This window comes from Manacus candei, unplaced genomic scaffold, assembly GCF_025592945.1.
Source record: "Manacus candei isolate 608988 ecotype Guabito, Panama unplaced genomic scaffold, ASM2559294v1 h1tg000014l, whole genome shotgun sequence".
Classification (NCBI taxonomy): domain Eukaryota; kingdom Metazoa; phylum Chordata; class Aves; order Passeriformes; family Pipridae; genus Manacus; species Manacus candei.
In genome coordinates, this window is record NW_026138062.1 from 43,462,869 (window position 1) to 43,477,019 (window position 14,151).

General features: G+C 43.0%; 2 protein-coding genes across 8 annotated transcripts; both read right to left on the minus strand.

Annotated features, from left to right (window-relative positions):
* CUNH11orf97 (chromosome unknown C11orf97 homolog) lies at positions 1-9,397 on the minus strand. Of its 6 annotated transcripts, none has more exons than XM_051778805.1 (4): positions 8,708-9,397; positions 3,622-3,726; positions 1,897-2,022; positions 1-132 (listed from the first exon to the last, which is right to left on the minus strand). In XM_051778805.1, the coding sequence occupies exons 1-4, from the start codon at positions 9,027-9,029 to the stop codon at positions 125-127; spliced, it is 561 nt and encodes a 186-aa protein (XP_051634765.1). In that variant the 5' UTR covers positions 9,030-9,397; the 3' UTR covers positions 1-124. The 6 variants fall into 6 exon arrangements, with proteins under 6 accessions (XP_051634765.1, XP_051634762.1, XP_051634766.1 ...); XM_051778802.1 differs by having other exon boundaries at positions 3,622-3,729; XM_051778806.1 differs by lacking the exon at positions 3,622-3,726 and adding an exon at positions 7,973-8,077.
* Positions 9,398-11,412: 2,015 nt separating this feature from the next.
* Positions 11,413-14,132, minus strand: ANKRD49 (ankyrin repeat domain 49). Of its 2 annotated transcripts, none has more exons than XM_051778798.1 (3): positions 14,077-14,132; positions 13,232-13,502; positions 11,413-12,387 (listed from the first exon to the last, which is right to left on the minus strand). In XM_051778798.1, the coding sequence occupies exons 2-3, from the start codon at positions 13,487-13,489 to the stop codon at positions 11,929-11,931; spliced, it is 717 nt and encodes a 238-aa protein (XP_051634758.1). In that variant the 5' UTR covers positions 13,490-13,502; positions 14,077-14,132; the 3' UTR covers positions 11,413-11,928. The 2 variants fall into 2 exon arrangements, with proteins under 2 accessions (XP_051634758.1, XP_051634759.1); XM_051778799.1 differs by lacking the exon at positions 14,077-14,132 and adding an exon at positions 13,609-13,742.
* Between the last annotated feature and the right edge of the window lie 19 nt (positions 14,133-14,151).

The following is a 14,151-nucleotide window of genomic DNA, read 5'->3' on the forward strand; positions in this document are numbered from 1 at the left end:
CATATTCAAGCAGAATTTTATTCAAAATCCTGGAAGGACAGATCTACATTTCCAAAGGTAGCTAGTCATTCTGATGTTTGATTTGACACATCAAAGCAGACTCAAGTCTTCATAGCAGTAAAGTTCAGCAATCTGTAAAAAACCAGGATCTGCTCTCAGGATGGATGAGACATTACACAGTGAGCCCCCCAAACCAGTAGTCACTTTTAGGGAAAGACAGCAAAAGGGAGAAACAAAAATGCATATACATCAGTAAATTCAGCAATGTGGATATATGTTTTGTCCTTTTTCTCTCTTCTATTTATTTCTCCTACATCTTTTCCCTGCATTTCTTACAGTTTCTGTCTCTGTTTTCCTGAACTGTGTTCTCTTCAGTTCCCTTCATGAACTCCTGACCTCCTGTTCTATGTCTCCCCTTTCATTCCCCTTGTCAGTGCTACTTCTTTTTCCTTTTGCTAATTCCTCTCCTTCTGGCACTAAACACAGTGGGCTCACCTCTAGAAACACCTGTTCCTTTTTGTCCATTTCCGTAACCACCACCTACTGCATCTCCCAACTAGTATATTACTCCCTCATTTCTTCCCCAGACCCTTACACAGAAGGGGGGGTGTGAATGGAGATGGTTTGGTGAATATAGGAGCTTAAGCTAGATTGCTCCTAATTTTTCTCCTGTCATATATCTTTTCTGTCACCTCTTCTCTCATGATACCTTCCTGTTCAGAACACGGACTATAGCTAGTGAAGAGAGAACCACTTGTCTCTAGCAGCAGTCCCCCGAGAAGGTGCATCTAAATTCCCAAAGGAAATCCAACAGATCCCAAAAATTTCAGCACCTCCATCAATTTGAATAAACTGCTTTGTTCTAAAGCTGTTCCTTCTTCATGGATTTTAATAGGAAATGGAGGAGATCATGATCTTTGAAAACCATGATTGCCTTCACTAGAAGCCTCAGTTTAACATGAACTTTAAAATTATGCCAACATCTCAAAACTCTGAGTTATTTTTTAGTTGTATTTTAGGCCTACTCTATAACCAAAATGTTCCTACAAGTAGTAATAAAGTAAAGGAGCATGTCAGAAGGCTATACTGGTTAAACAGTTCTTATACCAGTAATAACTTAATTCATGCTACTCTTGTAACTAAGATGCCACTGTCTCCAGATCTCACAAGATCAAGATCAGAAGTGCTAGTCAAGGAGCTACCTGTATTTTTACATCACCAACCCCTAGGAACATGGGAAGCAGCTTCATTTAATGGCAAAATATGCTGAGTTCATATATTCTGCAAGGTCAAGGCACTAAAAATATTCCTCTTACAAAGCTAACCAACTCTGTTTCCTTAGGGTTGGAAGCTTTCCCCTTCTACTACGAAGTTCATACATTTCACTGAAGCAGAGAAGGTAGGCACATTTAGAAGACTATGCTAAAATCTACCAGCTTATAAGGAACAGGTTTGCTCCACAAAAGCCACACTCCACAGACTGTAAAGAAATACATTCCCCAGGGCACTAGCTGACCATTGCAGGCAAATACTAAAATACCTGAAAGGTTCCCTAGATCAAGCTCTTTTCAGGAGACACGTTGGAAGAGAGCTTTTCCAAACAACTGAATTTGTTAAGGTTGGGTGTTAAGAACAGCAAGTAAGGTTCATTATGAACATGAAACCAACACTCACCACCTATCAGTAGGAAGCAAGTGATTATTCCACACATTTACAAAAGGTTTCAGAATATGAAATAAGGTGACTCAACATAGCAGTCCTAAGCAGATTTCTTATGCAAAGATTTCAAGTCTGTTAGGTCCTATTAAAGGAAGAGGTGAGTTAGTTCTGCAGAAAGATGCCCTGCAAGTTAAAAATAAGTTGTTATAATGAACATTTCTTGTTATTGACTCTTACTTTTTATTCTTGCATGTCTTGAGTAGAACTGAGGCTGTAAAAGTAAACTGCTTCTGTTCTGTGACACTGCTTTCAGGCTTCTAATGGAGAAATTGTTTTTCACATCCCAAACTCCTTCTACAGCCACTGTTAATAATTTGGCAAAACAATAGCATTAAAACTGATTACTTCAACTTGTTCAAGAATTAATGAAATAATACACCACAATATTCTTCCACAGTTAATGAAAATAGATTGACATCTTCAGAGAGCAATTCAGATTGCTAAAGGCATACAACGCTCTCTACTGCCTGTAGAACAGATTAAGACTACTAAAGCTCCTAACTGAAGAACAATATAGCTTGGCTATAATATATAAGAAGCAGCAGTAATATCACTGATGCATCCAGCATCATTTTTTGGTCATACTGGAATATCAAATGCCCTCATAAAAAGATAGAAGAAAATACCCCTTCCCCTCCAAAAAAAAAACAAAACATGAAAATAAAAACCCAACAAAACCCCAACAAACCGAAACAAAGCCAACACCACCAGAATTAAATAAAAAGCTAATTTATTTTGTGGAAAGGTTACAACTTACTAGCCATCTAATTTATGTAAAACAATACATTTTCATAATCTAAACGGTGTAAATCAGTAACTATCCAACCTGGTAACTATTGTTTATCAGAGCCCAGGCCACTTAGGGAGCATGTCTAACTCTCCAAATGAAACAGATGTAAAAGGAGCTCAGTACTCACTGAAGAATCTGTACACCACCATCCATCTGACTGCATTTATTATTCATAGCATTGTTGTATTATGCCTACAACATTATGCTATAATATCATTTCTATACTGAACATATAATACCATTTCTATACTGAGCATGTTGTAGATGCATATTATTCGTTCCTGTAATAAATATTTTTGTCATGTTTCTATGTTATCTTTAGTACTTTAAGCCTTTGTAACGTACCTTTCACTGGGAGACTCCTCAGAATTCATGAGAACACATAAGGTAGCATCCAATTATACAATCAGACTGAAATATTGCAGACAATTTTAATTCACTGGCAGATGGATACAGCAAAATAGTTGTGTTCAGCTCCTAGTAACGTTAGGAACATGAGCAGGTTGAGCAGACCAATGTTAACATCTGCAATTCAGCTACATGTTCAGGTAGCAGAACAGGTTTCAAAGTGCCTTTTTCTCTTCATTTACTATAAACAGAACCTACAGAAGTCAGTCGTTTGCAGGTGTTTGCTGTAATTGCCTAACAAGCCTAATCACAAAAATACAGGTGCAGGCTCATATGGTCTTTACATCTGATACCTAATTTAAGTACATTTTTGTCTGTGAATCCAACAGTTTTAAATTCATTTTGACTGAGTTTAGAATTGGGTCTCTCAATCCTACACAAGAGAAACTATTCCAATAATTACAGCACTTCTTTCAAAAGAAAAAGGTAATAAAACCTCTTCCTACTGCTTGGCATTTGTTTCAGCTTTATTAAACTGATAGATCACATGGAATTATCCATGTTCTCTGCGGTCCCATAATTTCTGACAAAAAAAGAAAAAAAATAATAAAGACTATATTCAACTCTTGTGTTTCTAAATGTTCCCAAGGATATCACATAAATGTTCTGGGTTGCTTTTTTTTAAAATAATAATTTTGCCACAGTTCCTCAAAGCAACCATTTGTCCTGACAAACACTTGCCCTTTGCTGATAAGGAGGATTACCTGCAGCTGGATGTTTAACATCACATTCTTCTTTCTGAAAATGAAGGTGCTCCTCAAGTATTTCTTTAACTCTCCTAGGTGGCTCAACATATACACATTTCTTCCCTGCTAGTAAAACATATTACAAAAGAAACAGTTATTATGAATCCCCTGAAAGCTGACATGCTTTGCTGAACGCAACGTCAAATTATGCTGCTCTGCTTCTGTCTTTAATACACCGTCATTTTAATACATCATAACTCTAATACACTGTAAGACAAATCATTTACAAATATATAATAGTGTTCAGCCGGCCTCTGCTCCCCAGCACCGAGTGAATCCTCAGGATAGGAGGATGGTACAGGACAGGACTCTAGTGGGTACATCCATATGGGGTGTGCTTATAGTCAAGGCCACCCAGGGCACTCGGGGAGACACGGCCACTGAGCCTCCCACCGACAGACATTCCAAGGCAGGGCCGTGCATGAACGAGCACCCAAGGAGATGTCCTCCCTGAAAGACGTCTCCAAGGAGCTGAAGAGGGATGCGGGCACCTCATGGCGGCAGGGGAGTCTCTGCCTGACAGGGCGGTGCCTGCACCAGGGCTGCAGTGCCAGGGGCGGCGAGTGGCCGCCGAGGTGCCCGGGGGGCATCAGCGAGGAGGCTGAAATATGGATCAGATTTGGCTACTTAAAACAACAGATTGAAAATCAGTATATGAATAAAACGAAAAAGAAGAAATAGCTCCATATTCAAGCAGAATTTTATTCAAAATCCTGGAAGGACAGATCTACATTTCCAAAGGTAGCTAGTCATTCTGATGTTTGATTTGACACATCAAAGCAGACTCAAGTCTTCATAGCAGTAAACTTCAGCAATCTGTAAAAAACCAGGATCTACTCTCAGGATGGATGAGACATTACATAGTAAGCCCCCCAAACCAGTAGTCACTTTTAGGGAAAGACAGCAAAAGGGAGAAACAAAAATGCATATACTTCAGTAAATTCAGCAATGTGGATATATGTTTTGTCCTTTTTCTCTCTTCTATTTATTTCTCCTACATCTTTTCCCTGCATTTCTTACAGTTTCTATCTCTGTTTTCCTGAACTGTGTTCTCTTCAGTTCCCTTCAGGAATTCCTGACCTCCTGTTCTATGTCTCCCCTTTCATTCCCCTTGTCAGTGCTGCTTCTTTTTTCTTTTGCTAATTCCTCTCCTTCTGGCACTAAACACAGTGGGCTCACCTCTAGAAACACCTGTTCCTTTTTGTCCATTTCCGTAACCACCACCTACTGCATCTCCCAACTAGTATATTACTCCCTCATTTCTTCCCCAGACCCTTACACAGAAGGGGGGGGGTGTGAATGGAGATGGTTTGGTGAATATAGGAGCTTAAGCTAGATTGCTCCTAATTTTTCTCCTGTCATATATCTTTTCTGTCACCTCTTCTCTCACGATACCTTCCTGTTCAGAACACGGACTATAGCTAGTGAAGAGAGAACCAATTGTCTCTAGCAGCAGTCCCCCGAGAAGGTGCATCTAAATTCCCAAAGGAAATCCAACAGATCCCATACATTTCAGCACCTCCATCAATTTGAATAAACTGCTTTGTTCTAAAGCTGTTCCTTCTTCATGGATTTTAATAGGAAATGGAGGAGATCATGATCTTTGAAAACCATGATTGCCTTCGCTAGAAGCCTCAGTTTAACATGAACTTTAAAATTATGCCAACATCTCAAAACTCTGAGTTATTTTTTAGTTGTATTTTAGGCCTACTCTATAACCAAAATGTTCCTACAAGTAGTAACTCTAAAGTAAAGGAGCATGTCAGAAGGCCACACTGGTTAAACAGTTCTTAAACCAGTAATAACTTAATTCATGCTACTCTTGTAACTAAGATGCCACTGCCTCCAGATCTCACAAGATCAAGATCAGAAGTGCTAGTCAAGGAGCTACCTGTATTTTTACATCACCAACCCCTAGGAACATGGGAAGCAGCTTCATTTAATGGCAAAATATGCTGAGTTCATATATTCTGCAAGGTCATGGCACTAAAAATATTCCTCTTACAAAGCTAACCAACTCTGTTTCCTTAGGGTTGGAAGCTTTCTCTTCTACTACGAAGTTCATACATTTCACTGAAGCAGAGAAGGTAGGCACATTTAGAAGACTATGCTAAAATCTACCAACTTATAAGGAACAGGTTTGCTCCACAAAAGCCACACTCCACAGACTGTAAAGAAATACATTCCCCAGGGCACTAGCTGACCATTGCAGGCAAATACTAAAATACCTGAAAGGTTCCCTAGATCAAGCTCTTTTCAGGAGACACGTTGGAAGAGAGCTTTTCCAAACAACTGAATTTGTTAAGGTTGGGTGTTAAGAACAGCAAGTAAGGTTCATTATGAACATGAAACCAACACTCACCACCTATCAGTAGGAAGCAAGTGATTATTCCACACATTTACAAAAGGTTTCAGAATATGAAATAAGGTGACTCAACATAGCAGTCCTAAGCAGATTTCTTATGCAAAGATTTCAAGTCTGTTAGGTCCTATTAAAGGAAGAGGTGAGTTAGTTCTGCAGAAAGATGCCCTGCAAGTTAAAAATAAGTTGTTATAATGAACATTTCTTGTTATTGACTCTTACTTTTTATTCTTGCATGTCTTGAGTAGAACTGAGGCTGTAAAAGTAAACTGCTTCTGTTCTGTGACACTGCTTTCAGGCTTCTAATGGAGAAATTGTTTTTCACATCCCAAACTCCTTCTACAGCCACTGTTAATAATTTGGCAAAACAATAGCATTAAAACTGATTACTTCAACTTGTTCAAGAATTAATGAAATAATACACCACAATATTCTTCCACAGTTAATGAAAATAGATTGACATCTTCAGAGAGCAATTCAGATTGCTAAAGGCATACAACGCTCTCTACTGCCTGTAGAACAGATTAAGACTACTAAAGCTCCTAACTGAAGAACAATATAGCTTGGCTATAATATATAAGAAGCAGCAGTAATATCACTGATGCATCCAGCATCATTTTTTGGTCATACTGGAATATCAAATGCCCTCATAAAAAGATAGAAGAAAATACCCCTTCCCCTCCAAAAAAAAACAAAACATGAAAATAAAAACCCAACAAAACCCAAACCAACCAAAACAAAGCCAACACCACCAGAATTAAATAAAAAGCTAATTTATTTTGTGGAAAGGTTACAACTTACTAGCCATCTAATTTATGTAAAACAATACATTTTCATAATCTAAATGGTGTAAATCAGTAACTATCCAACCTGGCAACTATTGTTTATCAGAGCCCAGGCCACTTAGGGAGCATGTCTAACTCTCCAAATGAAACAGATGAAAAAGGAGCTCAGTACTCACTGAAGAATCTGTACACCACCATCCATCTGACTGTATTTATTATTCATAGCATTGTTGTATTATGCCTACAACATTATGCTATAATATCATTTCTATACTGAACATATAATACCATTTCTATACTGAGCATGTTGTAGATGCATATTATTCGTTCCTGTAATAAATATTTTTGTCATGTTTCTATGTTATCTTTAGTACTTTAAGCCTTTGTAACGTACCTTTCACTGGGAGACTCCTCAGAATTCGTGAGAACATATAAGGTAGCATCCAATTATACAATGAGACTGAAATATTGCAGACAATTTTAATTCACTGGCAGATGGATACAGCAAAATAGTTGTGTTCAGCTCCTAGTAACGTTAGGAACATGAGCAAGTTGAGCAGACCAATGTTAACATCTGCAATTCAGCTACATGTTCAGGTAGCAGAACAGGTTTCAAAGTGCCTTTTTCTCTTCATTTACTATAAACAGAACCTACAGAAGTCAGTCGTTTGCAGGTGTTTGCTGTAATTGCCTAACAAGCCTAATCACAAAAATACAGGTGCAGGCTCATATGGTCTTTACATCTGATACCTAATTTAAGTACATTTTTGTCTGTGAATCCAACAGTTTTAAATTCATTTTGACTGAGTTTAGAATTGGTCTCTCAATCCTACACAAGAGAAACTATTCTAATAATTACAGCACTTCTTTCAAAAGAAAAAGGTAATAAAACCTCTTCCTACTGCTTGGCATTTGTTTCAGCTTTATTAAACTGATAGATCACATGGAATTATCCATGTTCTCTGTGGTCCCATAATTTCTGACAAAAAAGAAAAAAAAATAATAAAGACTATATTTAACTCTTGTGTTTCTAAATGTTCCCAAGGATATCACATAAATGTTCTGGGTTGCTTTTTTTTTTTAAATAATAATTTTACCACAGTTCCTCAAAACAACCATTTGTCCTGACAAACACTTGCCCTTTGCTGATAAGGAGGATTACCTGCAGCTGGATGTTTAACATCACATTCTTCTTTCTGAAAATGAAGGTGCTCCTCAAGTATTTCTTTAACTCTCCTAGGTGGCTCAACATATACACATTTCTTCCCTGCTAGTAAAACATATTACAAAAGAAACAGTTATTACGAATCCCCTGAAAGCTGACATGCTTTGCTGAACGCAACGTCAAATTATGCTGCTCTGCTTCTGTCTTTAATACACCGTCATTTTAATACATCATAACTCTAATACACTGTAAGACAAATCATTTACAAATATATAATAGTGTTCAGCCGGCCTCTGCTCCCCAGCACTGAGTGAATCCTCAGGATAGGAGGATGGTACAGGACAGGACCCTGGTGGGTACATCCATAGAGGGTGTGCTTATAGCCAAGGCCACCCAGGGCACTCGGGGAGACACGGCCACTGAGCCTCCCACCGACAGACATTCCAAGGCAGGGCCGTGCATGAACGAGCACCCAAGGAGATGTCCTCCCTGAAAGAGGTCTCCAAGGAGCTGAAGAGGGATGCGGGCACCTCATGGCGGCAGGGGAGTCTCTGCCTGACAGGGCGGTGCCTGCACCAGGGCTGCAGTGCCAGGGGCGGCGAGTGGCCGCCGAGGTGCCCGGGGGGCATCAGTGAGGAGCCGCGGGTGGCTGGCTTGGCTCCCCGAGGGGACACGGCGGGGCAGGCCCGGAGTGGGGCAGGGGCGGCCGGGGACCGGGACCGCTGTGCTCACGGGGCTGCTCGCCGCGGGCATCGCTGCCCGGCTCCTCGGCCGCCGCCGCCGGCAGCTCCCGGCCCGCCGCCCTCATGGCCGCCGTGCCCGGGCGTTGGCGTCGGGCTGTTGCCACGGGAGGTTGCCGGGCCGCTCGCGCGGGCGGGGCCGTCACGTCGGGTGCGAGTTCCCGAGGGATGGAGCCCAGAGCCTCGGGCAGCCCTGTGCCCGGGGCCGGCGGATCGGGTCCCACATTTTCGGTCACAGCGGGGTGTTCTACCCCTTCCACAGGCCAGGGATAAGCGCGGGGGTGCCCCTGAGGTCCGGTGCGGCCAGCTGCCATCCCCAGAGGACAGCAGACCGTGCCCACCTCATGCCTGCTTGGGGCACGGGTGGGTGGCAGCTCTCGGAGCCATTAACAGCTACTCCTTTTTGTCACTCAGCATGACCCCACGGAGGAGCGGGGCACGCACATCACTGGGTGCCCCCGTGGGGTGTCACCACTGGCCTGCCTCATGCAAGGATGCCTTGTCATCCTCACTCCAGGCAATGGCAGACTGACAGGAGTAACAAGAGAAGAGTCCTGTTTAACTGATGTAGATCTACTGATACTCAAAAGTACTAGCTTGGTTGTAAAATGAGGCATTTTGAGACATTGTTTATAGGTCTGAAGTATACTTGACTCTCCTTGTTTTGCCACAGTTACAGTTTTGAGTAAGAGGAACAGTTGCCATTTACAGTAGTCAATGGATGATGCTGCCAGCAGGCACACAGGGAAGCTGTCCTGCTCACCTGGCTGAAAGCTTTCCTCCATAGTAGCTCCCTCGAAACCAACTCTTTGCATATGGTAGTGAGAATTTATAAGATACAAAAGAAGTCTCGTTACACAAATGCATGATGTAATCCATGTCTGTATTACTCCTTGACACATTTCAAAGCATATTCATTTTCCACTGATGTCCGGAACCCAAATTTTCAAAAATAATAAGCATTAAAATCATCTTATACCATTCATAGTTCAGAGGCTGTTCTTCATTTTCTAACAGAAGTGCTGCACATTACACACTCCTTCTAAAAGATGGGTGATGGAAATGCCCTCCAAAGTCGCTTGATGAGAGCACCAAATGTGGGCCAACATACCCCAACCCTGCTGCTGCTGCTGTGACAATTGTGCTTCAGCTGTGTTAGTGATGTCTGAAAGGAGCATGGGATCACTCAGTAAGAAACCTGCATGGGACAATAAAGTGCTTTGTTACAGCTCTCATATTGAGAAAAAACTGACAGAACTTCAGGTCTTACATTCAAGTTTCAGTTCAATTTGTTTAGCAGAGAGAAGCAAGTTTCTCCACTTCTAAATTACAGATGGCAAAGTTGAAGCTGAAAATCATGCAGCATGCCAGTACCATGGGAAAATCTTTAATGTACGTCTCAGTTTAAAGAGACAGAAGTGTTTGCTAAGGAGGGCGGGATACGAGAAAAACCAAGCTCCTCCTGAGTAATTATAACTTTGAAACTAAGAGGCTCCAGTCGAAAAGGTGTGGAAAAGAAAATAACAGCTATTTACTAAAGGAGAGAGAGAGAGAGAGAGAGAGACAGAGAGAACACAAACAAAGAAGCAATAATCCCGCAACCAAACTCCCACCGAAAACAATTCGGTACCTTTTGTCTCTCGGCGCAGTTAAAACCATCCCCAGCAGGGGGCGCTGGCGCCTCGGGAGGGCGCTGCAGTGCCCCACGGTGGCCGGCAGGGGGCGCTGTTGGGCTCTGGCGGCCGTTGGTCCCGGCGCGCGGGGGCGGCCGGGTCGGAGCAGGGCACGGGAAGGGAGAAGGGAAAGGGGGGCTCCTCCTGCGCACTCACGCTGCCAAAGGCTGGCTCTGGCTGGGGATCCCCTTCCTCTTCCCCTTCCAGTGCCGGCTGCTGCCAACACTGGGGAAAGAGGAGGGGAAGGGCGGCCCTTCCCCCCCAAAGACTACTCCGCAGATGGCACTGGAATTTCCGATGAATTCCAGGCAAGTCCAGGCAGTGAGCAGAGCAGAGCAGAGCGCGAGGACTCAGATGCGAACTGGGACCTCCCTCGGGGCCAGAAGCCAAAAAATGACCCGGCCGAAAGAAAAACGAACCCCGGACCGCTTCTCTTCACACACCCTCTCCGAGTCCGGGCAAAAGCCAAGTCCCACCTCCCAAGGAAAAAAAAAAACCAATAAAAAGCTGCCCCTACGCCCAGCTGAGGCTACAGGAGGATGGGGGTTCTCCTTTACCAATTTAGCTGGTGTGCCGAGGTTATTTAGGATTTCAATGAAGCAGTCCAGGGCTCGAAGAGTTCTAGCTTGCTGGCAAGGAGCTGTTGGTGTGGGAAAATTTACTAGGAAAAAGTAACAAATTATAAAACTGTAACAATGTACTAACTCAAAGTGGAAGAGAAACACTAAATTACCTGTAACTAAATCAGCTGTAACTAATCAGACAAAACAGTATGCTTGCTGTTTATCCTCACAGAGTTGAGGCTCATTTGTCCAACCAATGCCACGTCCCTAACCTTAAATCTTTAAGCAATTTAATTTTGCAAGGGAAAAGTAAACAGGATCTTGATAGAAAGTCATTTCCTTGAAAAGTAACAGGAAAAATAAACCAAAACTCCTTTCTCACCATGTGGATAATACTTAGTATTTATGAACAGGAACTTGCATTGATAAATGAGCTTTCAATTAAACATATGACAAAGTACTTGAGGTTAAATATTTTATTTTATAATATGCCTTATACCAAAATCATTAAATATTTTGTGTATCACCCAAATAAGTTACATTCATTCTGAGCTTTCATGCAGTTTTAAAAAAGTTAAAATTTCTCAAAAAATTCATTTTAAAGTGAGTTGCAATAAACTCTGCCTAACCAAGCCAGAATTCTTTCATATCAAGTAAATATTCCAGTTTTCTTTACTGCTACGACACTACAGACCAATTAGACAGACCCCTCCAAATTTGCACTAATTAAATGGCAACAAACAGAAACTACTGAGACTTTGTGAATACCTTCAGTAACAGTAGTAACACTTCAAAGCATGAGTGAGACAACTGAGCTGAATTGCAAGAAGTGACATTTTGCCTGGGAGAACAATAAAGTATCTTACATTACATTACATTTACCTTGCTGCAAAGAGACAGACCACCACTGATGAGCATGCAGAACACAAACAAGAAAGTGGCAGCAAACCCCACATTCATAAGCTTAATCACAGCTTTTAAGGGGACACGGCATTTATGCAGTCTTCTGCTATTTCAAAAAGGTAGTGATACATATCAGTCCTCCTAGCAATGTCAAGGGCAGTTTCATCCAAGCTGTTTTTCAGGTCTGGTTTCACATAACGATTCATCAGCAAGAGTTCGAGGGTTTCTCTGCTGTTTTTGTTTCCTGCAGCAATATGCAGTGGGGTCAGCAAACCATTTGTCTGTGCGTTGATGTCTGCGCCTTGTTGCAGCAGGAACGCGGCCACTCTTGTGTTGTTCCACTTGCAGGCGCTGTGAAGGGGTGTCCAGCCGTCCACAGTCTGCGCGTGAATGTCAGCCCCCTGTGCCACCAATTCGTGTGCAATGTCCAAGTGCCCCCTGTAGGCAGCTCGGTGGAGAGGAGTGTACTGGTCTTCATCACGAGCATTTACTGGAGCCAGCTTTTCAGTCAGGAGCCTCTTTACTGTACTCAGCTGTTTAAATAAAACAGGTAATTTCATGTGATTCCGTGAAACAGGATGTATGGCTTTTCCTGTCTGGAAGTTCAGTGGAAAACCAATTTCTGTCAGTGTCAAAAAACGCTTAAGTGCAACAGCAGATTTTAAAATGAAACCAGCTATTGTTACTAGGGTTGGGGGATTTTGTGGGGGTTTCATTTGTTTGTTTTCCGTGGGTTGTTCTGTTTTCAAAGAGCTAAAACATGAATATTAGTTGCAATGCCTTAAGACTACCTTAACCTTACACCTTCTCCCCATTCACTGTGAAGACATAAGTACCTCCACAGAACTGCAGAGGGGAGCTTTTGTGTGTAAGAAAGGCGACTAATGAAAATAAGTGTACACAAGGGTATAATAACATAACAGGAATCTTGGTTGTCTCTCCCTCACTTCCAAAAATAAAGTTGGATTTCTTTTCCATAAAAATATACAAAAACAGTCACCTGTTATCTGCATATAGAGCTTCAGAAACAATAAATTTCAGATACATCCTCTCCACTCCAGTTAAAAGGCTTATTTGCCAGGAAGAAAGAGCCTGGCATGCTTTCCGTTTATATAAGTTAAAGAGAAGTGCTGTTACTTGAACTTTCAACTGAAATCAAAGCTTGCTTTCTGAAAGCTAATGGATCCAGAGACTTTTCAGTGTGCGTGGGCTACAAAGGGAGATGTTTTACATGCAGTGGCTTGCAAAACCAGATCAAAATAGCTCAGAGAAAGACAGGAAAGTGTAGGTAAATTTTTGTTTGTGGATGAGTTGTTAGATATGTGATTAAAATAACATTCTTCTAAGTGCTACATATGAACAGAACAAGTGCCTTACCCGATTGTTTTCAGCTGCCCAGAGTAGCAATGTCTCTGGATTTTTTTCCATTTTCTTTTCTTGCATTTCATACCATTCCTCACTTCTTTCTTGCTCATCATCGTCATCATCGGATTGTCCTGACCAACAGCTCTGAGTCCCCACAGGAATCAAATGCCTGTGAGTCTCCAGCAGTTCAAGCTGATTAAAATGCTCTGTGAAGTCTTCAAACAACTCACTATCATCGTCGTCCTCATCGACTTGCTCTTCTTTATTCATTTTCAGTCAGCATCTGTGAGCAGCAAATGTACAATCTTGTTGTTTTACAATACAAATGGATGATGTGGACATCGACAAATACGAAAATTAAAGAGCAAACTCAAAGTTCCTCCACTAACCCGGCCCTTGTTAGCTCTGCCAGAACTCCCAGACAATATCCACGCTGGAAAAGCACCATGTTACCCCGGTCCCGAAACGGCACCACTTTGGGACGGGCAGCGAGAAGCAGTGCCAGGGTTTGCAGAGCGCACCCGGAGCGCTGCCCGTTTTCTTAACAAAGAGGCCGGAGCAGTCCGGATAGTAGGGTAGAGTCTCTGCGAGGCCCCGCGGCGCCTGTCCGGCCCCGGCCCAGCCCGGGGCCCCGGCCCTCCTCCGCTCCGCTCCGCACCCCCGGACGGGCCCTCGCGCCACAGAAGGACGCTCCCCCGCTCCCCGCCGGCTGGGCCGGGCCGGTACCGCCCATGCCTCCCCTCTGCCCCGGCCGTGCCCGCGGGCTGTCGGCAGCCAGACCCCGCTCTAATCCCGTCCCACGGGTCTCCCACCCGCGCCGAGCACCCCCCGGCCCGGCCCAGCTTCGCCCGCGGTACCTGCGGCCCAGCACGGCCGGGCGCTCCGGGGCGGGGCCCACAGGCGCTTCCGGGCCGCGGCCCGGACGTGACGTG

Excerpts from the sequence above, each read along its gene's own strand:
- CUNH11orf97 (XM_051778802.1), bottom strand. The coding sequence starts at position 9,029 with ATGGCAGCTGGCCGCACCGGACCTCAGGGGCACCCCCGCGCTTATCCC. Across the intron at positions 3,730-8,707 it reads TGCCCGCGGCGAGCAGCCCC|CAGGGAAGAAATGTGTATAT; the intron begins GTGAGCACAGCG and ends ATGTTTTACTAG. Across the intron at positions 2,023-3,621 it reads TGTTAAACATCCAGCTGCAG|TGGCTGTAGAAGGAGTTTGG; the intron begins GTAATCCTCCTT and ends AATTATTAACAG.
- ANKRD49 (XM_051778798.1), bottom strand. The coding sequence starts at position 13,489 with ATGAATAAAGAAGAGCAAGTCGATGAGGACGACGATGATAGTGAGTTG. Across the intron at positions 12,388-13,231 it reads GGGCAGCTGAAAACAATCGG|CTGAGTACAGTAAAGAGGCT; the intron begins GTAAGGCACTTG and ends TTATTTAAACAG.